This window comes from Maylandia zebra, linkage group LG20 (assembly GCF_041146795.1).
Source record: "Maylandia zebra isolate NMK-2024a linkage group LG20, Mzebra_GT3a, whole genome shotgun sequence".
Taxonomy (NCBI): domain Eukaryota; kingdom Metazoa; phylum Chordata; class Actinopteri; order Cichliformes; family Cichlidae; genus Maylandia; species Maylandia zebra.
In genome coordinates this window covers 23,703,781-23,728,626 of record NC_135186.1, presented here as the reverse complement: position 1 = coordinate 23,728,626, position 24,846 = coordinate 23,703,781, and the positions used below count along the sequence as shown (strand labels likewise).

The following is a 24,846-nucleotide window of genomic DNA, read 5'->3' as shown; positions in this document are numbered from 1 at the left end:
CTAAATGAAAGAGTAAAACACGGTGTTTAAGCCATTTCTCAGATCTAGCATTACATAAAACGTCCTTTTTTTTTAACCATTTGCATGAATTAGTGTCCGTTGAACATGTTTTTTGCTGAGTTTATTTCCTTAAATGTTTATTAGCTGGGATGCATATTTGGCTTACAAAATGCCCCGCACTCCTGCAGCTTTATGTATGTGATTGGAACACCGCCCACAGTGTTCCACTTGAAGTAATAGACAGATGGGAGTCAGTCACAGCATCGCTATGATGGAGAGAAATTACCCTGCTGAATGCTGCCCTCCCTCCCACACTACATCAAACTCACTGGACGCTCAATATTCACCAAATCACTCTATTTTTCTAGTCATGACTGCCTTGTCTATAGGACAAGACAGCTTAATGCACTGAAATGACCACATGTGATTTGAGCAGTGGCTGAGATACTGTATGACAAATTTTATGAGTCGCCGCTGCACATTCATCTGATTTCAAACATCAGTTCTCTGGTTGTGTATTATTTTCCTGCATATATGAGAACATTTCAATCAATGTCGGTCTGCTCGGTGGATGAAAAGCAAATATTTTGAGAAAAAGCATTGATGGAGTTCTAGGATGAATGCATTTACTGGCATTAGGTTGCAGGGATTTTTATACCTCATGAACAAACTCCACGGCCTTGAAGTTTCACAGAAAACTGATGTTCATAGAGTTACTCATTACCCCACACAGCATTTTAAAAGCAGTGAGTCATACTGTGACACCCAGTGTTTCAGCTAAATTCACTGCATCATATACATGTCCCTAAAATCCAAATTAATGGGCTTACAGTCGAGCTGTTTGCTCTAAAAGCTGTTTAAATCTACACGGCTGAGTGTTGATCACATTCATTTGTTAAAGAGCTATGGTTTTGGCAACCTGAAGGAAAATTACTGTGTGGCCTGGGTATTTTATATTATTTGCACACGTACATGCTTTGACTTATTTAAATGTGAGGGTTTTTTAAGCCTTGAGGATATTAATGGGCAAATATATCGTTAATGACTACAGATGGCTGGTCCTCTGTAAGTCTTGTTCTGCCAAAGGCTTCTTCCTGTTAAAAGGGAGTTTTTCATTCCCACTGTCACCAAAGCACATGCTTGCACTTGGAACATTTGATTGTTGTCTTTTTCTCTGTATTATTGTAGGGTCTTTACTTTGAGGCGACCATTGTTGTGATTTGGTGCTATATAAATAAAACTGAACTGAATTGAACTGGATCACTAGTTTTTTCCCAGCAGCCTGGAAGCTTTGAAACATAATTTGAACATCCAGGTGTGAAAATGAAAATGTAACTGAACACTTAAACTGCTAATATTCAGTCCTGGGAATTTATTTCAACAATGTGTGGACTGGAAAAAGAAGAAAAACACAAACTGCTCTCGAGTGCAGCAGTCTTAAGTCTATGTCCAAAATTAAGTCTCTACTAATGTCCAGTAATCTTTGATTTTATAATCCACGCTTGTGAATAAATAATGGAAAGTCAAATATCAGACCGTGAAAGCCATCCATAAACCAGACAGAGGTGTTGGGATGCAGGTCATTTGGGAAACCCAGCTTGCCAAACCCATCAGTCAAATTCAAAGGATCAAAGTTCCATCTCTCCTTTGTGGGAGCATGACTGCACTATGACAAAGCATCGCGGGTAGTGGGTCCGTTTCTTTGAAATGACTCAACCAGGAGGTACTTCCCCACACGGTCAGGCCTGATGTGCATCACTGGGAGCTTTTCTTTATGCCCAACAGCTCCACTAAAATAAAACATTCACACACACACATACACACACAAAGAGAGGCAGACTGCCAGCCAGTCAGCATGAGCGTCCTAGCAGGAGAAAATGCAGTTTGTGTTTTTGATGGATGAAAGTACCATACAGAGAGAGAGAGAGAGAGAGATCGTGCATATATTTGCAAATGCTTGACACATCAGTGTTGACAAAACAAGTCATGTGACGACCGCGAAGATGGCGCAGCTTTGGGTATATTGCAGTTTTCTCAGTATTTTCTTGCACCAACTCGGCAGTTTGGACCGGTGATCAAATATCGCGACCTATTACCTACTAATTATCGAGCGATCCCGCGCGTTCACGCTGGGTAGCCCTCTGTGGACGAGACAGACTTGAGCGGATGAAATCCGAGGAAAGAAGAGAAGCACAAAGAAAATAAATAAATAAGCTTCGAGGAAAACGAATCTCTCAGTTCCAGCTGAAATGCGTCTGCAATAAAAAAAAAAAAGAGAAAAAAATTTCTTTTGTGGAGAACAAAAAACCGCTCACCGCGTGCGCGTGCGTATATGCGTGTGTGCGTTACATTAGGTGGACACAGAGACTGCATCAGGCTAGAGACACACGCCGGGACATAATAGAGCTGAGACATCGAGGCTTTGATGGTCCTTCCTCCCCCCTTCTACACACGAACGTCAGGATTCTGATTCCGGTCGAGACATGTAGTCCCATGTATCAGCAACCAGGATAATTTGTAGCCTTGAGCTCTCATTTTTAGCAGCATCATCTCACGATATCGACATAATGTGGCTTGCTCTACCGAAGGGAAAATAACCAAATATGTGGATACCTACTGAAGAGGAGAAAATCGGAGTTGGTGAGTCGACAACACCTTTTTAATGCTAATTAACGATGCTTGGTTTCTAGTTTTGTTGTCTGTTTTTTTTTAACTTGACTTTATTCATTCAGCCTCTCGATGACAGTTTTTACAAGAGAAAACACCCAAATTTTGTTCTTCGAAATCCCGCATTGGCTATGCAGCCTGATTTCCCCCCCATACTATTAAGCCCATTACATCAAATGAAAAACACAGACTTATAATGGCTGATATACACGCACAGTGCCTGCATAGAGAGGGGAAATTGCGTGGGATGATACAGCCTACAACCAGCCACCTTAAAGATGCCATCACGGTCTTTACACAACCGCAGGCGGCCCGTTAAATGCGCTCCCAGTCTTTAGTTTGGTGGTTTTATTCACACATATATAAAAATGCGTCAATGTAGCGGTTTAGCCTTTTCTTCTTCCGAGCGCGTGTAATGGGGGGAGGGCGCAATTTGTTTTGAAACCACGAGGGGGCATCGTGACTGCGTCCCTCCAACAGGTGTAGGCTGGAGTGAAGCTGAAGTCTACCTGTAGACAAAAAAACAAACAAACAAACAAAAAAACCCACAACCCCCCCAAAAACAATAAAACTGACGTGCTTGGTGCCGCAGCAGCAGGGACTGCAAAGTACCACTCTTTACATTTTCTGTGTGTGTGTGTGTGTGTGTGTGCGCGTGTACTTTGAGCAGCATCCTGGGCTCATGACAACATTTTATGGAGAACAAAAGCGAGCTGTACACGATTTAATAACCAGTGGATGCAAAAAATGCCGTCACAAGATCCCGGAAGGTGTTTATAAATTGACTGTTGAGTCCCGAAGTGACTATGGCGAGAATACACTACAGAGGGTTTTCATTAGGGGAATGAGTCATGTCCAGATGCTCTGCTGCTTCTTATACTTGTAGGGCTACTCGTACTGAGTCGCACATGATACCCCCCCCCCCCCCTCTTCATACACACGCCCACACATATACACTTTTTTGGAGGCATTGCGTTGGTCATGATGGTTTCAGAAAGACCGCAGGCGGAGAACCCCAAGCGGCAGCCCTACCATAACATCACCACTTCCAGCTGCTGCATCTAATCGTCCCCGTGTTCTTCCATCCTTCCGTCCATCGCAGAAATCACTGCAGTACTTTTCCAAGCGCAAACATCTAGGGGTGGGGGGTGTTTTAACAGGGGAGGAGAAGGTAGTTTTGTGTTGGTGGGGGGGGGGGGTGGAAGCAACAGTTCGGCGCAGCCAACGCGCCAGTCAGTGCGGAGTGACCTGGCGCTGTCCGTGGTGCTGGAATCTGGAGATGACGCTGTCCACGGTGCTGAAATGCGGGGAAGCAGAGCCACCGTATACCTACTCGGTACACACTGTACCTTGTGAAAGCTGAACACATCGCTCCGGTGAATATCCCCCCTCTGCCTCAGACAACATGCTGGCTCGCGAGGTTCAGTATTTCTCCGGCATCACTGCAGATGAAGCCCACGCTGCTGAACTGTTGCGATAAATGGTAATACAGCCCCAAAAGCCTGCTATCAGTCCCTCTCCTGCCTCATCTGTGGTGTTAGTGGCACCATTTTGCATTTTCCCCCTATCTTCTTGCCTTATTATGTCACTGCGTGTAATATTTTCTCATATTACCCAAATTACCATGCGCAGATATGAAACAGAGATGTGGTCCGTCAGCAGCCAACCGGGCCTTTCTTTTTTCTGTTATCTTCACAGGCTCCATTTAAAAGGAGGCAGCTGAAGACCCCTCATGAAACGTTAATGGCTTTCTTACAATCCTGGCCTCCGCATTGTTTGGTTTTTGTTTGTGTTTATGTCGGAAATATTTGTTTCTATATCTGCTAGTGCTGTTTACCCTAACTTTAAAATGGCCAGTGTAGTTTATCCTAATGCACAGTTACGTTTATAATAATTTGCCTTGTTTTTCAGATAGGAATTAGTTCTCAGTTTGTCAAAAGTAGCTAAAAATACAAGCCATTATGCTAAAACATTGTGATATAACATAACTCTGAGGATGCCAGGAGTTAAAAATAACACAATAACATAATATTGAAATGATTACTGTTAAATCACAAGCCTAAAATTAGTTTTCTTGAAATCTTTTCTTCCTACAAGCTGAAAATGTTCCTTTTTCTTGTGCACAAATGAGTCACTGATGGATTTTTCTCATATAGGCAGCAATATTCCTTTACATTTTAATTGGAAAGAGCTCAGACTGCAAGTCAGTACCTGCCCACATGAGAAATGAATCAGATGTCTTCATCTGTGGCTACATGGATGTGGCTCAGATGCAAAGCACCAAATAATCAAGCAGTCAAGGCCGTCGTCTGAAACAGACAAGTTTAGGATAAAATGTTTTCATGACAGAATAAAAGACAGAGATAATGTTCAGCTGACAGTGGGATTACAGACATCCGCCCAAAGTAGCATTTCTCCAGTTTCATCCATCCTTCCTATATCTGCAGTGGAAAGTTTAGCAAGCTCGTTTCATCACGGCCACAGGATCAGCTTATCATTATTACGTTTCCTGTCTTGTCGCTTTGCTAACTTGTCACTAGCAATAAAACAATAAAAATAGGTAGTGTTAATGGTGTGACAGTTGTGTACACAGGAATTTAAAAGTTACACACACTCCTGCAGTTGGGTGGCATGGCTAGATTTCTGGGACACTAATTTGGAAGCAGATATAGTGAAATGCTCCTCTGCCTCTGTGGCAGAAATCGCTTGGTTGGCAAGACTTCGGTGCAGTAATGTGTCTCAGCAAGTGAGTGTGCATTCAAGTCGTGCTGAACTCCATGACTCAGTGGGCGAAGCCCAAAGACCATTGTGTAATTTTTAACTTACCAGAGATCTGGGACAGGACTATTCAATCCAGGAAAGCAGGACTTCCATAGTGTGCATACGTTCTACCTGTTATGGCTCACTGGAACTAAAAGGCAAAAGGAAACACATGTAAATAAGTTCACGCCATCACTGCAGCATAGATGAGCACAGTGTCCTCTTTGATAAAGCATTTCTCACTACAGTGGTGCCATTAGCACTCAGTTGTTTGAAAATACAGCAGACAATTTATAATCCATAACAGTGTTTACTGTTGTACTGGCAGGTTTTTGATGGCATTACCACCTTCTCTGCAGAATATTTCTCCCCTGCGGGCCATCATGCAGTTAGGCACTGTATGTGTCTATCACTACTTCTCAAGCAAGGCCATATGGCTCTGTTTAAAACGTCACTCTATTACATATAGCAGTGAAACATTTTTCAGCACATGACAGCAACAGTCAGTGTTTACACTGGAAGCAATACAAACATCTCCTTCGTCTGTTGTACAAAGGGAGAATTGATTTTATTTCAGAGATAGACATGTCTCAGGAGTAACAGGAAAGAGAAGGGTAGACAAGGAAAACAGGTCAAAGATGAGACTTAAACAAACACACAATAGACTGATGCTAAACAAGCGTGTAGAGTAAAATATTTTTATGGACGGAGTGCATATCCTGTCATCTCAGCTAGTAATGTCACTGATAGCAGATAAACTCTAAATGTGACTTACTGTTTTTTAACGCAAATGGACAAGCAAACAGCATCACCGAGAAACGAATAAATTCCAAACACAGCATCCATATTTCTGGAATGTGCCAATTTCACATAAAAATATCTGTTGATATTTAACTTTTAATCATTGTTTCTACTGTTTCTATTGCATTGTTTCACAGCACGTTTTTCTTTCATGTTTAATGGTCTGTTAATGTTTAGTCATTTTTATCATAATTCTCGGTTTTCTACACAACTAGTAGAAATGGATTTGGGTATTTTAACCTCCCTGAAGTTTCAGACTCAGTGGAAAATTGTTCATTTAATTCAGTGTATTACAATGAATTTAAAACAGCAAGAGTTAAATACGTTTGCTTTAAAAGAGTCTATCCTTTCTTTTAATCTGGATTTACACCTCTTCATTAGTATTGGTGTTTGCTTAGCTGATCCAAATCTGATACGTGACAAACGCTTTGACTTCGGCAAAGTGTTTGTGGTGCTACAATTCTCTCTTTTAACACTGTGGAGATGTGGATGGGTTGTAAGTTTGGGGTTCTCAATTGCCACATTTATCTGCAATCATTGCTTGAAAGACCCTTTTACACTTCATCACTACAGGATTGAGTCAAGGGGGACTTTGGTGTTCACTCATGCAGTCAGCTTACTATTTCAAAAACCACGCTGAGTCTGTTCCCACATTTTCTGATTATATTAGCCTTTTTCCTACACACCATTGGTGACAGCACTGCTGGTGAAAAGAAGTGAGTTAGAAAGTAATGGCCCGACAGAGGAAAAGTGTGAGCGAGTCTCACGATTCTCACGATGGCGTGATTCACATTCTCCAATTTGAGTCTACTCCCCCTCGGTGATTCTCTGTAGTAGGTGACCAGTGTGATGCTTGACGGCTATAACGCTGGAACGTTTCGCATAAGATAATCCAAGGATTGTGCCTCTTTTGTCACATGTGAGGTGTTTATGATGAAGGCTGAGTGCTGTCATAGAAACCCAACTGCAGCTTGTCTTCATTCTCTGTGCCAACACAGAATACTGAACTCTTAAAAGCTTTGCGTTTGTATTTTCGCCTGTTGATGCAATACAGTAAGCATGTACGTTTGTCTGTGCGGTTCTCTTTCTAACTTAGATTGAATTCATTATTCTGGAAAATTGCTGCGCTTACACTTTCTGAAAGAATGATAAAGCCATGAGCTCATTTTCACTCATTTGCTGCTGATTATAAATTATTTATGAAAATCCTTTTTGTGCTTTCACTCAGCTCTGAAAGTCACAACCTAGAAGCTAGACTCCCAAAGCTAAACTTTCAGAAAGATGTGTTTAATAGCTGACAAATAAATGAAACCAGGTGGCTCTTATGGAAGAATCGACATGTATTTATGTCATACATGGAACAATGTAGGTGAGAGGACAGCAGGAGTCTCCTGCTGTGCTCAATCCCCATAATTCCTTCCAATGATTTACTGGTTACACAATAGCAGCCCTCAGATGCCATGTGGATCATGAATTCAACTAAATAGAGGGACAGTCTGGGCTGGTATACTGTTGCGGAGTGGAAAATGTTTGCTTTTTGCCAACATTTTCTACTCCCTGTCCCGTCATTCCTTCCAACATCCTACGTTCAACATGTCGAAGTCTGAAGCTGAATTTTGTTGGTTATGTTTTGAAGATATGCTAATGCTCCGCAGCTCTTAGGCACAATGAAACAAGTGTGTGTCTGTGTGTTTACACAGCTTGGAGGTTTTGTGAGGGAGGACTTTGAAAATATGAGCCTGCGTTCTGTGCCCAACTCTGTCTAACATGACAATCTCATCTTGTTCTGACGTGGCCTCCGCTGAAGAGTTTTCAGATGCTGTGAGTGCAGGTTTTGCAATTCAAATGAAATCGAGTCCATTAAAGAATAGGACTCTGAAATAGGAAATACTTAGCCCTGACTGGAGGCAGAACGGAAAAGGTGACAAGGATGCTCTTTGAGTCTGCCCATCTCTCTTCCTAATACATCTGAACTCTAGTGCAATGCAGCATCCATAAGCTTGCCATTTTAAAATGCCCTGATCCTGCAGCAGTTACAGTGAAGAAAGCCCTCCAGTTTGTGATGATCTGTTGCCATAGTTACCCCAGCACAGGAACTGAGCGCTCGCTATCCTCAAACAGGCAACGGAGCTGAGCTCAGGCTCCTCCTTCCCTTCCTCCCCCTCACTGGTTCCCCTGGCTAGTACATTAGCATAATGATTCACGCCAAACTCTCCTTGAAGGGCCACCATTTGTAGGTTTTTAAAATCATCAGCGGAGTGCCGTCATTATTAAACAAGTTTGTCTTTACTGGGGCTTGTATACTGTTTGTTCCGTGGCTCATGTTGCCGAGCTGCAGTGCTGCAGAGACAAAATCCAGCTCCAGAGCTGATGCAATTTTTAAGGCCTTCACTGTGGCTTCTTCTCCCCAAAGAATAATCATGTCATCAGCGTTTGAGTCAGTGGCTGTTACTGAAGCTGGTACAGCAAAAAAAAAAGCAGGTGGCATGAAAGATTTCTGCTAATAAGAACTTGTGATAAATCACCGTTTAGCAGTATTACTTAGCAGTTTGTGTGGGCTCTATTTTTGGGATAGTTCAATTAACTTAACATAAGAAAAAATCAGGTCGCTTAAGAATTAATTGCTTATTAAAATGACTACCCACTTCAGGGTGGGAGCTTGTTTACAGTTCGCTAAGCTGTGCTTCCTGTGTGACACTGTGTTTAGATGTTTGCATTAAACAGCTTATTAAAGCGATGCATTGACTGCCCCGATACAAACCCAAAACACATGCCGTGTGAAGACATGACAGTGAAGAGGGATGTTCCCTGCTCAATCAGAGGCCACAAAGATGAAAGCAAGCATAGATCTTAAATCTGTGATGTGACTTTTGTTAACAGCAGTTACATTAAAAAGTGCTGTATGGCTAAATGCTTTTTCATGACTTGATATCTAATCATTTGATTCGTTTTTTTTCCCTTCTGCACAGTAATCTGCAACTTCCGGTCACCAATATGCCAGGCGTTGGTCCTGGAGATTGGGGAAACTGTACAGATCCTGGAAAAGAGTGAAGGTAAAATCAGCCCGGTCTCTTATGTCAACACTGAATGTATAATGGAGCTTATTCCTTTTCAGTTATCTAAACTAGTTTATTATTACGTGCTTTTATTGGGTTTGCTGTTTACTTTTTAGAATGAGTAATGTCACTACTTTTTGGGCCAAATAAACAAAAAACAAAGCACTATCTGATGGTAAGAAAGAAAAGAACATTATACTGCCAAAATAAATTTAAAAGAAGATGCTAACTGTCTAAAGGTTGTGAAGCACACTTTACTTTGTCTTTTTATAAAGAGTTGTTTGGTTCCAGACGGATTTCCTGTCTCCCTGAACAATTGTTCTTTTCAAATTAAAAACAGTAAAAATAATAACTCTGAGGCTTATCTTTTAGAGACTGTAGTGACATAGATAACAGGAATTTGACTCATACCATTGATGCGGTTTTAACCCTTAGTCTGGTTAATTGGGTGATTAACCAGATATGGTAGCTTGATTTTCCACAAAACAGTGAAAAAAATTTGCAAAACAGTACAAAAAGCTTCTTATAATACCTTCCAAAAACTCTGGTGCTGACAGTTTGAATTTACAGCTGTTTACAGTTTACAGTTAGTGCCCTATAAAGGCTTAAATGATAAAAAAGAGTTAGCACCCTGTGTAAATCTTAAAAACACTAGTACATTTGAACAGACTGACTTGCAAACCATTAACTACGATAACATCAAATGTAAAAACTGTATCATAGCCAGATTATTTCTATTACTAGTAACAGATTCTGTGACTCTGAAGAAATCTCTTTACATTAAAATGAAAAAGGCTGAAAACCAATATTCAGTGACTCCAAATCTGTCATTGGAAAACATTCAATACACTGTGAAAACCAATAAACTGTCTCAGTTTGTAAACTGGCATGTTAGCTTTTAAATGATTCACAAATCTCTGCATTTTGTTCTTATTTACATTAAACACCTTATTACCATTTTTTGAAAGACGGTTGTATAACTGATATTGTTTGAGTCTACAAAGCATATAATGCTGAACTAGCCTGATAGTTTAGATATTATTGTCATAGATTTGTTTATTTCATGTAATTACATTGACTATTTAGTATCCAGACCATGAGTTAAAACATTTCACTTTGAAACTCTTCAAACCAATGGAGACACAGCAGAATGGAGACTTGAAAGATTAACATTTTATTATATTATTGTTATTTTTTGTGAGGGTGAACCTTTCTCATGTGAATTCCCCTCTTTCTTTAGGCTGGTACAGAGGGTTCTCTACCAAGAAGCCTTCTATCAAGGTAATTAGAGCATCTTTAATCACTTTTAATAGTGTGATAATTTCCATACCTTCACTATTCTGCATTGAAATTAGGTCAGCATAAGGCATTGTAAGACTCATATTTTTATTTGCATGCAAAGGCAAAAAGACACTGTTAGCAGTCGATGTGTTATATCTCTGCAAGTGTGGGCTCCTTTAATAATTCAGCACTTTTCAAAGACTGCAGACTAGTAAAGTTAAGATTATAGCAGACAAATCAAGTGTCATGAACACGTTTATAAAAATGGCTGCCCTGCAATAGAATGTGAGCTCCACACGAAGCTTTTATCAAAGCCTTAATCGTTTTTTTGTGAATGATAATGCGATATGAGAGATGTGCACCACCAGAAATAACCGTGTCTAGACAACAAAGACCTTAATGGCTGATGAACTTATCGAATATGGCTTTGATTTGACAAAAATAGAAGATTCCTGACCTGTATTTTCCAGAGGTGCTTTTAAAAAGACACATTTTAACCAAGATGTTCTGACTTTATGGTGCAGATATATGACAGCTTTAATGTTTTATTCACAAATAAAGAATATATGATGATGAGAAAAGAAAAAGTGCAATAGAGATATGTTCTATGCATATGCTGTGCTGTAGTAAAATATGTACCGCTTCTGGCTTCCATGAGCAGAATTCTGTGGACGATTCAAATTGTTTTTTCCTTTCAACCAGCAGATGGTGCAGTTATTAACTTCATTTTACCAAAACAAGCTATTTAAAAAATCCTAATAACTTCAGTTTAATTCTAATCCATATCACAGATAGTTTACACGGGAGAAGTGCAAATAGAAAGAAAGTTCAGCTGAAAGGCGAGACGGAGAGGCCAAATCTAAAAGTCTTAGTTCTCTGTTGAGAGTCTGTTCATGCGGCGTCATTATTAAGATAAATCCTCTGCTATCTGCTCAGTGGGAAGAGGCTGTAGATGCACCACAGTTAGCGCCATCACAGCTAAGAGAGATCAATAGCTGCACTAATTCAATACTACATGGTTAACATATATCTGCCTCCCATAGAGTATGGAAGTGTTCAGCAAGCATCATTGCTCACCACAGCACAGCAGTGTGGAAACTCATTGTGCTAACAGCAGATATCTAAATGTTGCCTAAATGTTGCATGTTCATAATAAAAGCAATGCCATCAGAAGCAAAATACCAAATCTGCTGTTAGAAAGATAAAAGCTGAGGGTAATTTTTGCAATTCATTGTGTCTCAGTTTGCTTAAAAATGAAGTGTCAGAAGCTTAAGTAATATGCAGTGTTGCTGGAGTGTTTTAAAGAAAACACAAATGCTGTCCAGTCCTGGTAAATGTAGGTGTTAGTGGCTACATGCTGTCCTTCTCTACTCTCATCAGCTATTTACAGTTCTTACTAACACCCCTCCATTTTGTTATGTACTCCGCTGCCCACGTTTATTCGCCCCCATACTCTCTCCGAGCTGAGAGAATTACTTGTGCTCACTCTGGCCAATTCTTCACATCTGGTAGATTAGAATAAGAAATATGAACTGCAAGGGTGGCAGCCAGCACCACTCAGTCTCTCGTGCCCTTCTGCCGCTAAGCCAACACACAATAGGTATCCTGCACTTTGCTCTGCCTCCTGTCTCTGCACCTTTTTACAGGAATTCTAAACACACAGCAGAAAATGTAAAAATACATGTAAAGCAATTATTACACTTCTCTCAGCATATAATGTTTTGCCAGCAACAAAATGAATTAAAAAATGTCCAGTTGCTGCAGCTAACACGGTTTAGGATAGACTACCTAATAACACAAACATAACACAATAGGTTTGGTCACATGGTGCTGGAGAATTAGACATGTAATCCTGTCACACCCAATAACATCGTTGCTCTGTCCTCCATCCACAGGGTATTTTCCCAGTCAGCTATGTCCACTTGAAGAAATCTACAGTGACAAACAGAGGGTAAGCTGTATGATTGAGTGTTTTTATTCAAGCATGTGCAGCATCCTAAGTAGAGCACAGAATGTCAGTCTCAAATCTGATTTTCAAACTGCACCACAGGGTGTCCACTCTAGCTGATAGCATTCTTGTCCCAAAATAGGAACTCATCAGGACGACTTTCCCTTGCAAATGAAACAGAATGAAGCATTATAACTGATATCAGAAACATAACTTTACTTTATGTAAAGGCCGTAAATATCTCAGCTGGAGACATTTCTCTGAGATTTTGATCCATGTTGACATGATAGCGTCACGCACTTAATGGAGATTTTTCAGCTGCACACCCATGATGTGCATCTCCTGTTTCACCACCTCTCTGCTTGATTGAGGTTTGGTGACTGTGGAGGTCATTTGAGTACAGTGAACTCAATGTCAGTTTAAGAAAATGGTTGTAGATTATCTGAACTTGACATGACACGTTATCCTGCTGGATCAGCCATCAGAAGATGGCTGCACTATGGGTGTGGAAGGCAAAAAGGTAACAAAGTATCTCAGGTGTTATGTGACATTTAAACGTTACTCAGCTTGGTACTGAGGTGTACCAAGAGAATATACCCATGACCATAACGCCCCCAACAACAACCTGAGTTGTTGATACAAGGTACAACATGCTTTCACATATTTAGGTGATCTGAACATCACAGCAGAAATAATTCAACAGACCAGGCAACAGTTTTCCAATGATGTCCAATTTTGGTGCGCCTGTGCGAATTGCAGCTTCAGTTTCCTGTTCCTAGCTGACAGGAGTGGCACCCGATGTGGTGTTCTTCTTCTGCTGTAACCTATTTGCTTCAACGTGTGATGTGTTGTGCATTCGAGAGATGCTCTTCTGCTTTGGTTGTAACACAAGTGATTATGTGAGTTACTGTTGCCTTCCTATCAGCTCCAAGCAGTCTGGTCATTCGCCTCTGACCTCTGGCATCCACCAGGCATTTTCTCCCAGAAAACTGCCATATTTTATCTTTTTCAGATCATTCTCTGTAAACCTCAGAGATGGGTGTTTGGGAAAGTTGCAGTAGATCAGCACTTTCTGGAATACTCAGAGCGGCCTGTCTAGCACCAACAGCCATGTCACGTGGAAAGCCACTTAAATCCCCTTTTCCCCATTCTTCATCTTGACCATGTCTATATGTCTAAATGCATTATGTTGATACCATTGGCTTAACAAGGAGTTAATACAGGCATAACACAAGTGAGCGTATTTTCCTGATCAACTCTTTAGAAAAGCAGACATGTTTGTGACAAAAGTAGAACTGATGTGGTTGTCTTAAGTACTTTTTATGCATTTTTTTCACAGCCAGCAGAGGTTAGAAATAAAGCAATGCCACATATTTCCCAAATCAAAGTTTAGCAACATTTCACTGAGTGTACATCAATAGTAGTGCAGTGTTTTGCACATTTTCCCTGAGCTGTTAAATAAATGTGATCAAATCACACCCAAACAGTCCTGTTAAGCAAGATTAGCGGAGCTAAATTATACATCTTGTAATAGCACAGGCCCTCGAGGCCCTCGAGCCCCTCAAGACACGAATGCTGTAAACCATTTTAAGATACCCAGACCACAGCAATATTGTTAGCAACAGCTGCAGTTGCAAAAAAGTTCCCTACTTTGTAATTAGGATGCATACATATCAAACTATAACAGCATAACTATTTTTTCCCTTTGCTGTTTGCTTGTCTTTGCACGTGATCTTGAATCCCTGCACAATTTTCACTGTAAGAGTCCAATTGAGAGTCCAATTTAGTCTTTTTATTAACAGCGGGTGGCTTTAAGGAGTTGATCTGCTAGTAAATAAAACTAATTATGTTTTTTGGACTGTTTTGTGGCATAATTGGATTTATAGAGTTTTCTCCATCAGTAAGAGATAAAGTGTATTGTTTTGGAAACAATCACTATGATAATTATGGTGCTTTTTACTCTCATTCAGCCTAATTTGGAGCATTTCTAAAGGTATGCATAGCGTGTCAGAGACTGACAGATTTATATTGGCAAGCCCTTCTGCCAGCGTCAATCCCAATAGCTTCACTAAAATTAGGGTGAAGGAACACCTTTTGCATAAAAGAAACATGTCATCATGTGTAAATGACTTTTTTATGTTTAAGTTGACACAGTTAAAGTAAAATCCTTTGCAGTACTGAGAATTTCATTTAGAAGGGCGTGTGCTGCTCGAAATACACTGCCAATGATGTTATGTACAACTTCAGCAGCAGTGATCCATCACCATCAAAATCAGGCCTTTATTGAGACATACTGCTGGATGACAAGAGGGTGATATGTTTGTTTTTACTGGTCAGATCTATTGGCGCTGATAGAGTTGATGGAGCTTTCTTTCTCTCATTACACAGCCAGTGTGATACTGATTAATCAACTGATCAATGTCAGTGGATGCAGATCCCTCCCTCCTTTGCCATCTAATTTTGCTTCACCACTGATTAGTGACAATGCCATCGTCTGGAGAATTACCACCTGACAGCTGCTGACATGCACGCACACACACACACACACACACACACACACACACACACACACACACACACACACACACACACACACACACACACACACACACACACACACACACACACACACTGTACACTGCAGTCCTCTACATGCATCTGGTAACAATAGCCGGCCATGGGTGTGCGGGGCCAGAACGGAACAGAGAAAAACAGGCAGAAGAGCTCTGTAGCTCAGTGTGAATCAGGAGTTTGCTCTTATATCACCATCCTCCATTTGAGTTACCACATAGCAGGAAAACTCTCATTTTCACCGAAACAATTAAAAGTACAGGCTTCAAAATTGACATTATTATACTTCCTCGCTCCAGGAGCTGCAGTTTGGGAAATCTGCTTTGCTGTCTCATGGAGTTAATGAGCTGACACACCTACTGCATCTGTGTAGTTCTCCCAAAGCATCCCCACCACAGACAATCACCCCCACTCACTGTGCAACGAATGGAGATGCCTGCGTTGTTCTAAAATGTTATACAGTATAAAAGTTGGAAGCCAGAGCTTCACAAGCATCTAACCTTTGCTTTAATATTTCCCCATGAATGTGGTCACACAAGAAGGATGAGTGTTATGGTTTTTATTGGCTAGCTCCACCCTGTTTCCTAACTGCATTCAGAGAATAATTACATAATTCCTCATTGAAACAGTTATATTGATGTGTAATTGTGACTTCACCCATTTCTAAGCTAATCTGGAGACAGCTGGGAGTGGGAAATACCATTAAATTAAGTTTCAGTGTGATACCAACACCAGGATCTCCAGTATTCATACTGATATTATAATTTAAATCTGATAGTGTACAATAGAAATAGTGTATGTTCTTTGATGTGACCTACTTCAGAATATGTTTTAGATAACACCAAAGAATTTATTAAAAGAGAGGCATTTCTTTTTATTGTTCTCTATTAATCATTTATCATATGTACAGTCATGGTAAAACAAAGTGAACCCTCTTTCAACTCTAAGATTTTACATATCAGAACATAATAAAAATCACGTGGTCCTTGGCGGGTCTTACAATAAATATAATCTGAGATGAGCTAGAAAAACATGACATCTTATATTGTGTTATTATTTATTCCAACAAAAAATTGAGTCAAAATCCATAAAGAGCATGTCAAAACTAAGTACTCCCTTACTGGTAGGTTAAGTAGCAGCTAGGTGCAGCTACTCAAATGCATTTTATTCACTAATCATCAGCAAATGTGTAAAAGCAGAAGTTTTTGCAGTTTTATGGTTTGGGGCATTCAGGTGTGTATTAACACAGTGCCAAGGAGGAAAGGTATCAGCAATGATCTTAAAGAAGTAACCGTTGCTACTCATCAGTGTGGGCAGGGTTATAAGGCCATTTCCAAGCAATACAGAGTCCATCATGGTACAGTGAGGAATAAGAAAGCATTCATGAAAGCTGCTCATTGTCTCAGGAGTGAAAGTCCAAGCAAATTCACCCTAGTGTCAGACCATATTTAAGTATGGCTTGCTTAGAAGGGTTTCCAGGAGAAAGTCTCTTCTCTCTAAAAAGGACATGGCAGCACGGCTTATGTTTGCAAAGCTGCATCTTAGCAAACCACAAGACTTCTGGAAGAATGTCATTTGGACAGACGAGACCAAAGTGGAGATGTTTGGCCATTACGCACCGAATTTGCCACAAAATCTGAGTATGTTGCAGTCGTTGAGTTGACCACGAACTCCTCTGTATACCAAAGTATTTTAGAGTCTAGGGCTCATGCAGCAGGACAATGATCCCAAGCACAGCAGCAAACCTACAAAAGAACAGCTGAAAAAGAAAACTATATGTTGAAAACACAGTTTCATGCTAAATACAACATTTTCATTATGCAGCTTTTCTAAAATAAAGAGGCAAATGCTGCAATTTTAAGACGAGTCTTCATATTGTGTAGTATGAATATTTTTTTGTACCAGTTGTATTGATGCTTCAGGGATTGATTTGAAATTCATGTTTTTTCGCTGTAGGCTGTGCGAGACGGTGGTACCCCTCGAGGACCCTATTATCACAGAGACCACCTCCACACTGCAGGAATGGGGCGTTTTGTGGAAGCAGCTCTATGTGGTCAGTAGCGGTATATTACAGTACATCTTGCTTATATCAAAACAAACCACCAAGCAATAAATGTGCGTGTGGACCTGAGATTACTAAGATTTCCAAGGGATTTGACAAAACAGCTTTCGCAAAGAAAATGCATCCACCGTTGCTTCATTTGCATTCCCCTAAGTGGTTTGATGGAATCATGTTTTCTTTCCTGCTCACAATTCAACACCTGGTAAAATAAGGTTTTGCCGACAGAAGTAGTGATTCGCTAGAAATATAGTCCTGCGACATCTCCTTAAGATATTTCTCCACTCCATGTCGTTCTGACTGTCACCCTGTATTTTCATGTACTATCTATGTAGAACAGACATGGTGGTTGGACACAGATAATGGCCTACAGACCTGTCGTATGCAATTTCATGCTGTGTCATTCTGCCATTTATTGATCTTGGCCTGCCTTTCTTAAGATCCACCACCTTCACTCAGCCTTTACTTTGCCGGGCAAAAAGTGATTACTGGAAACCTAAAGCATCCTTAATCCTGCTAAGTGTCGAGGGGGCAGGCAGAAGTGGTTGGTAGGGTTTTGAGTTCGGGAGCTGAGCGGCTATGTTGCAGAACAGGCAACGAGTTTTTACATAACCTCTCACTGAGGACTGCTCATGCTCTGAGCAACTAAGCAGCCTCCGGCATTGGAGTGGTGATGTAACTTCCTCTGAAGCTCGACTAATATGAAGCCCTGATTTAACAGTGCTGGTTTTGGTGCTCACCCCCCTGTAGGATGCGGCATTGGCTAGATGTTGATACATTTCACCTTATTGTTGCCAATTAGAATTCATGGTATTACTTCCGGGAGCAATGGCCTAAGCATAGCTGTGTATCCATTATAATGCACGTAAATAGCAGTCTGAAAGGGCTCATCAACCCTGACAAAAATCTTTGTTTTCAGCAGCTACCAGCCTTTGAAAGCATGTAGTGTTTATCCTCATTAAATTTATATTGGCATCGTAGTGGTGTTTAATCTTTGCGTTTATGTAAACAAACCTGGGTGGTTATGTGGGCTTGTCATACCATTAGGGAGAACAGAGAATGCCTGAATTAAAACTGTTGTTCTTGGTCCGTGAGAGATGGTGATGAAATTCATTACTGTGATGAGGTCAAAGCAGATTTGTGAGGGAACTGTATTTTTTTTCCCGTTTCATTAACAAAACCAGTGGGCTTGAAACTCAGTTGCAACACATATTGTTCTGCAGCCTGCACGGGCTGGCAGAGGCCTGGATTCAAAGCATGATTTTGTCTTGATCTCCTGTTTGGCCTGAATGTAAAATGAAATCACTGAATTCTTATTTCAGACCCATGGAGAGAGAGTTTTTAATCTCTTGTTTTTTTTGGTGAATTTGTATATCCCAAACCTAACTTTTTTGCCTTCTTTAAATACAGAAACACAAGGTAGATCTATTCCATAAACTGCGCCATGTGATGAATGAGCTCATTGACCTTCGTCGGCAGCTGATCCAGGGTCACCTCGCCCAAGACCAGACTCGCGAGATCAAGCGCCACATCACCGTACGGCTTGACTGGGGCAATGAGTGAGTAACACTCGCACTGAGTGCACTGAGATTAAGAGAGTGGGTTAAGCGAAGTCATGCTATAAAGCAAACATTTGTTTCAAACTACTGGCCACCAAAGAATAAAAAAATAAATACAAATGACACTGGAGAGATCTGCCACAGTGGATGAGTGGGTGTGTAAGAGCATTGCTGTGATGTAATTTTATGGTCATTTAGCAGATGAGTGAATCTGAAGCAGCTTAAAGTCAATGCAAATCCCCCCGGAGGAACTGTAAAGCCATATTCTTGCTGTTGCCAGTTTCAAACCCCTTCCAACTGAGCTGTGACAGGCATCCATAACAGAAATAATGATGCGAGGGTTTCAGTTCAGCCAAGGAAGAGCTCTAGGTGGAGGGAAAATCTGTCAGTTTAAAAACAGATTTAGAGATTTTTGGTCATAAAATTCACTTTAAACAACTTTACTTGGTCAATATTTGTGCATATCGTGCTTGGAATCAAATATACAAACTCTTAAAGTATGGAGTCGTTTATCATGCGAGTTGAGGTCAGTGTGTGGTGCATGCTGATCTGAGAGCTGCAGTGATCTAATTTCATGGTCCGCGCAGAGTGCTTCACGAGTTAAGGCTGCACAGTTTTGCTTAAGTCAAGAGTTACAGTATGAGATGCAACCACATGAGACAACTGTACCTGGCAACAGAGCACAATTATTCCAGTACTGTTCTTAACCCCTTTAGTGGGTTACTATAATGCAAACTCATGTTGAGTGGTTAAGTACCATTCAAACCCATAAATCCTCGTTCTACTACGGGTTTCCAGGGATGACAGAAATGTCTTACTGAACTGCTGGAATAAAATGATCTAATATTGTCTGCTGGATGTGGTGCTGTAGCCTTAAAAAAATTAACTTTTTTTTATTCTGTGTGGGTGATACACCAACCTGTACACAGTATATGGTTTATTTGGGTTAAAATGGTTAAGGGCAGGTGTTTCTCTTGTGTATTTCTGCTCCGTACTGTATATATTTATGTCAGCTAACCAAGATTCACGTGAGGAAAATTAGCTGCTAAATCTGTAACAAATCAGGCAATCGCTTAGCAATCTTAGCAATTGCTATTTAATGTTCCCGAGTATGTTTTGTTTGGATTTATTCGTGAGCTTTATATGGATTTATAGTGACTATTATTATGCTAAGTTTCAGGTAAATTTCAACTTGATGAAAATTGTGGAGTAAGTGGTGTGCACTCAGAACCACTGTTATTAAGGAATGTTTGCAGATTTTATTATGGTGATATGACACCTTTGTTTCATTTGAGCTAAAACCTCTAATGTCTTTTCCCCCTCTGTTTTTCTTTACTCACACCAAATCCCTCTCCCATCAGACACCTTGGCTTAGACCTTGTTCCCAGAAAAGAGTTTGAAATGGTGGATCCGGATCAGATCAGCGTATCAGAGCTATACAAACTGGTATGTTGGCTGGAAATATTGTTGAACCAATTCACGCTGTACAAACACATCCCTTTAATTATTAAACAGAATAAGTCAGTGCAGTGCATTTGTATTCTTTGGATGATAAAATGCAATTAAATGTGTCCCTGCAGCATGGATAAACTATATATGTAGGCATGACTCACTGTTTTGCACTCTATCCTTTTTTACCTACCGAGCGCTTTTTTTTTTTTTTTTTTTTTTTTTGCCATTGCACACGCTGTTTTTCCATATAGGATAGGATTGTGTTATTGTAGTGATGTGTGAATGTACCGATTATCAAATCATCCATAGCAAGGTGACTCACCAGAGACTGCACGATTCAGTTGTTGGAGCTGCGTCATGTGACTTCTTCTTTATGCTTATTTTACAGCCATATTGAATGTGTCCCTTTTCTTACATGCACGTGACTGTAATGCTGTAATCTAACTAGTAATGCATACATAATGCAAAGTGACAGGCCCAGGTGAGGCTGTGGGAAAAGTACAGTACATGCAAATGAATATTTAATTGTTATTTTTGAAAAATAAATTGCAGATTTAAGTCTTGCTTGCTTTAAGCCAAGAACCAGACCAGAGACACATTTCCATGAATAAGTCATGTCTCAAATGTGCTTTAGTTGTAGTGATGTGGGACTTCCAAATCTATACACACAGAGGAGACTTGCTGAAGCAGATCCAATTTTAGAAATGTGTGATTACAGCACAGATGTTACGAAATCTAATGTAATGCTGCTGGAGACTGCTATCTGGGAGGGAGATCCTTTCTTTTCAGTGGCTGAAGCACCATATGCTGATGAAAACACTCTCCAACTGCCCTGCAGCCTCCCATTATCCCCTTGCCATGTTTCTCAGCTTTGCACGCTGAATGTTTGTGCACTAAATGCTCTGTCCAGAAACAACAGCGCAGGTCTTCCTTGCCAGAAAGCCTCCTGACTCTGTCGATGAAAGTGAGCTTGTCTTTGGCAGGGCACAAGACCTTGGCACCTCCTGAAGGATGGGAGTAGGGGAGTTCTTTTAGGCTGCTGAGCAGAGAAGGGGGGTGTGTGGGCGATACTGGCTTTGTCCTCTTCTCTCCCACATGCTCACGTTTTGCCTCATGTGGGCTTCTTTTAGCGCTACAGGAACACTAGCGTAGCCACTCGGCAATGTACGTAGGTGAAATTTTGTCAGATTTGAAGCATCAACCAGGGCATCGCTCAGGTGGTGTTTGTCTGAAGCTCCTGTAAGGTAAATAAGTTCAAAGCTGTGTGGGATGAAAAAACAACAATGGACTCACTGATCTGACATCTTTTCCTCTGAACTTTTTTTAGCATGTATCCAGCAGACATTGTGGTCAGCAAAGCACAAACCAGGTACGGCCATTTCAGTGGTGATCACGAACACGTCACAGCTCATTTTTCATCAGCACATCTCATTTTTCATTTCTTTTCCAAACACTCTGTCGCAAATGAGCGTCCTGAAGTCAGGCCACTGCTCTGGCACTAAGGCTATCACATTTAGACTCTTTGGTGTTCGGTGCCTATAATACTGGTGAGAACCTGACACCAACTGACACCAACACTGCCAGGGTGTGAGGACTGGTTCCCACTGGAATCACATATGTCCCAGTGCATGCACAAATGGTGCTGTAGGCCATATCATAGCTTTCTCTCGTGTGGGAACACTATTTTAAAGACACGTTGCATTTTGTTTGAGGATGCGCTGTAAAGTCTGTCTGGCTTTGGGCCCAAGAAGAGCGAAACTAGTGCGATAGCTATAAAGATTTACATAAGCATAAACTGCTGTTAGCACAGTAAAAGCACAGTGTCTTCTTGTAAGCGCACTTTAGCTTAACAAGTAAATATGTGAGTTTCAGAGGTCTTATAAACTTTGTGGATTTTGTGCATTCACATATGCATCTTTTCATTGTTAAACTTATACATTATATAAACACAGGATATTGCACCCTCCCTTATAGCAAAGCCACCAATTTTCCATCACTCTGTTCATCTTTTCACATCCTAATTGGGATGAAATCGTTCATCTCTACTGACTCCACTATAAATAGACTCTAGTTACAACACTGTAAAGCTTATTTATGAATTTTTCAACAGTTTCAATACTTCCATTGATCTGTTTAATAAACATATCTATATACAGAGTGGCAGGTATTTGGCCTCGCTTGCAGTGTGGTCTTGTGAGCGGTCACTTTCTTTTTCGTTCTCAGGGTGATAGCATAAGACAGCGCCATGGTGACGGTTGCCGTGTCCCTGTGTCGCACCACCTCTTCATCAACCTGAAGAGCTTCACTTACAACAGCATCAGCGAGGATGCAGACGTCTTCTTTTCTCTGTACGACAGTCGCGAGGCCAAACAGATCAGGTACACCGAGGAGCCTCAGCGCGCACATAACAGCCTTGAATGGGCTTACAGTAAAGTACAAACTGTAGCTGTTCAAGAGCACAAACATACATACACATCTACACACAGTCTCTGCCCAGCAGATTGAGGCATTCTGTGGTTGTCAGACACTCTGAAACTGTGATTTGGCTTCGTTTGCAGCGAAAAGTTCATGGTGAAACTGAACAAAAATGGAGGACCAAAGAATCCAGAGAAGGTTGATCGCCTGTGTGCTCTCTTCACGGTAAGATATTTGTACTTTTTTTTACTTTTTTGTTCCTTCTTGAATCTGTTAACATTTGTTTTCCTGCCTCTCTGTAGGACCTAAGCAGCAAAGACTTGAAGAGAGACCTGTACATTGTTGCACATGTCATAAGAACGGGTAAATAACAAGTGTATGATGACGTCTTACTCATGGTTATAACTTTTTAGTGGTTCTTCTTAGCAAATTATTTCTCTGTTTGTTTTACAGGCCGAATGCTGCTGAATGACTCAAAGAAAGGCCCACCGCATGTGCAGTATAGGCGACCTTATGGCTGCGCTGTACTTGCCATGAGTGATGTTTTCCACACCATCACCGACCTCAAAGAGGAGAAGGACTTTGTGCTCAAAGTTTATACGTAAATATACCACTGAAGCTATTCTTCTTTTTCTTTTTCTTCTCCTTCTGCTTAGCCTTTTCATTGCTGTAAGACTTCTTGCTTTTGTGAATATAGGGTTAACGAGTCTGTGAGGAGCAGCAGGAATCTGTAAATGTTCTCGAAATGTTGAGCATGACAACCTAGTGTTACACTGCTGATGCTTGGTGTGTTTTTGACCAGAATGATAATGAAGCGTCCTCTGGAAAATCAATAGCTTCTCACCCTGGGCCTGAGATAGGGCACTTGGCATGTTGTGAATCTGGCTGCTTCTGTTAGGCTTTGCCACAGAAAGACACTCCTGTACACCAGCCAGCCCAGCGAAGGAAGGAGACACAGAGAAGGAGAGGGGAAGAGGCCGAGAGAGATGACACATAGATAATTGAGCAAAGATAGAGGACAAAGCAAAAATAACGCCACGCTCAGCATATTTTCTTGTCAGTCAACAGTTAGAGTGTCTCCTCGTATCTGCACTGTCCTTCTCTGAGCTCGCTCCCGGTCAGTGATCGTCTTTACACTTTGCCATCCAGTTACGTTCTGTTTTTCTTGTGGAGTACCATACAGCAGCTCAGTGTGAAATAAAGATTTCTCAAATAGAAAACCGCCGTTTTTATTGGCTTTCTCGGTGGACACAAAGATCCCTTCCCTTTAAAAAGGAAGCAGTGATTCAGTGCTGAGCTGCCTCCAAACTGTCGGCTCTTATATCGCTCTAGTATGTGCATTTCCCCATGCCTTTCCCAGGGGCCTTTGGGCCCACAGTAATGAAAAAGGCTGGTAGAGAGCTGACTGTCAGGTTTGCTTAGTGCGCTGTGCATTTCGGCTAATGTGCTGCTTGATAGCACCTCCCCCTGCTGCTACCTTTTCTTCAGGAGGAAATCGGCTCTGGGACTCATGCTGCTCGTGCAGTCCCCATACACACAGTCCTGAACCATCCATCTGGACCCTCTGATGGGTGTGTTGTTAACAGCCTTCCCCAACTGTCTTTCTCTCCAGATGTAACAATGAGAACGAATGGTACCAGGTACATGAGAACATCATCCGCAAGTCTAACACCAAGTATTCAGCCCCCAGCACCAACTATGGTAAATATGCTGTTTCTGCTGATCTCCCATTAAATTTCCACCTCTGTTTTTCTTTTCTTTTCTTTTCTTCTTTAAATTAAAAATACAAATATAGCCTTGTTTCCAAAAAAAGCTAGTTAGATGTAAACAATAACAAAACTTCCCATATTTAATTCAAAATTGTAAACAAACAGCACACATTTTTTTAAAAAAGAGAAAAAAAAAGAACATTAAGCTCATCTCGAAGCCAACAACACATTTCTGAAGCTGGGACAGGGGCATGTTTACCACCACGTTGCATCACTTCTTTTTTTCAACAAAACTCTGTAAGTGTTTGGGAACTGACAAGACAAATTGCTGGTGTTTTGAAAGCAGACTGTTGATATTATATTTCAGCTTTTCAGGGACTTCATTTGTTGTATTTCTGATTTGTGATATTTTAAATATTTTCAGTAGTTGACAGGTCAACTGCTACAAGGAGGCCAGTTTAGCGCTGGGAATCTTTCATTGTGGAGAAGAATCTATGTTGGCATTGTATTGCTGAATCAAGAAGGCTTTTCCTTAACGATAACAACTGAATGGCATGCTGTCTATAGC

The 24,846-nt window shown here is 40.9% G+C and overlaps 1 protein-coding gene across 3 annotated transcripts in view; it reads left to right on the top strand.

Annotated features, from left to right (window-relative positions):
• Window positions 1-1,891: 1,891 nt before the first annotated feature.
• Window positions 1,892-24,846, top strand: part of LOC101466595 (dedicator of cytokinesis protein 3) — a 53,263-nt gene continuing 30,308 nt past the window's right edge. For 2 of the 3 annotated variants that reach the window (XM_012917856.3, XM_023154928.2), the window contains exons 1-13: window positions 1,892-2,640; window positions 9,198-9,281; window positions 10,525-10,565; window positions 12,461-12,516; window positions 17,041-17,137; window positions 18,554-18,702; window positions 20,064-20,148; window positions 21,482-21,523; window positions 22,378-22,532; window positions 22,713-22,794; window positions 22,872-22,932; window positions 23,023-23,170; window positions 24,182-24,270. In XM_012917856.3, coding sequence (XP_012773310.1) covers window positions 2,604-2,640; window positions 9,198-9,281; window positions 10,525-10,565; window positions 12,461-12,516; window positions 17,041-17,137; window positions 18,554-18,702; window positions 20,064-20,148; window positions 21,482-21,523; window positions 22,378-22,532; window positions 22,713-22,794; window positions 22,872-22,932; window positions 23,023-23,170; window positions 24,182-24,270 — 1,126 coding nt within the window. In that variant the 5' untranslated portion in view covers window positions 1,892-2,603. The remainder of the gene's footprint in view (window positions 2,641-9,197; window positions 9,282-10,524; window positions 10,566-12,460; window positions 12,517-17,040; window positions 17,138-18,553; window positions 18,703-20,063; window positions 20,149-21,481; window positions 21,524-22,377; window positions 22,533-22,712; window positions 22,795-22,871; window positions 22,933-23,022; window positions 23,171-24,181; window positions 24,271-24,846) is intronic. The other variant, XM_012917855.4, reaches the window with a different exon arrangement.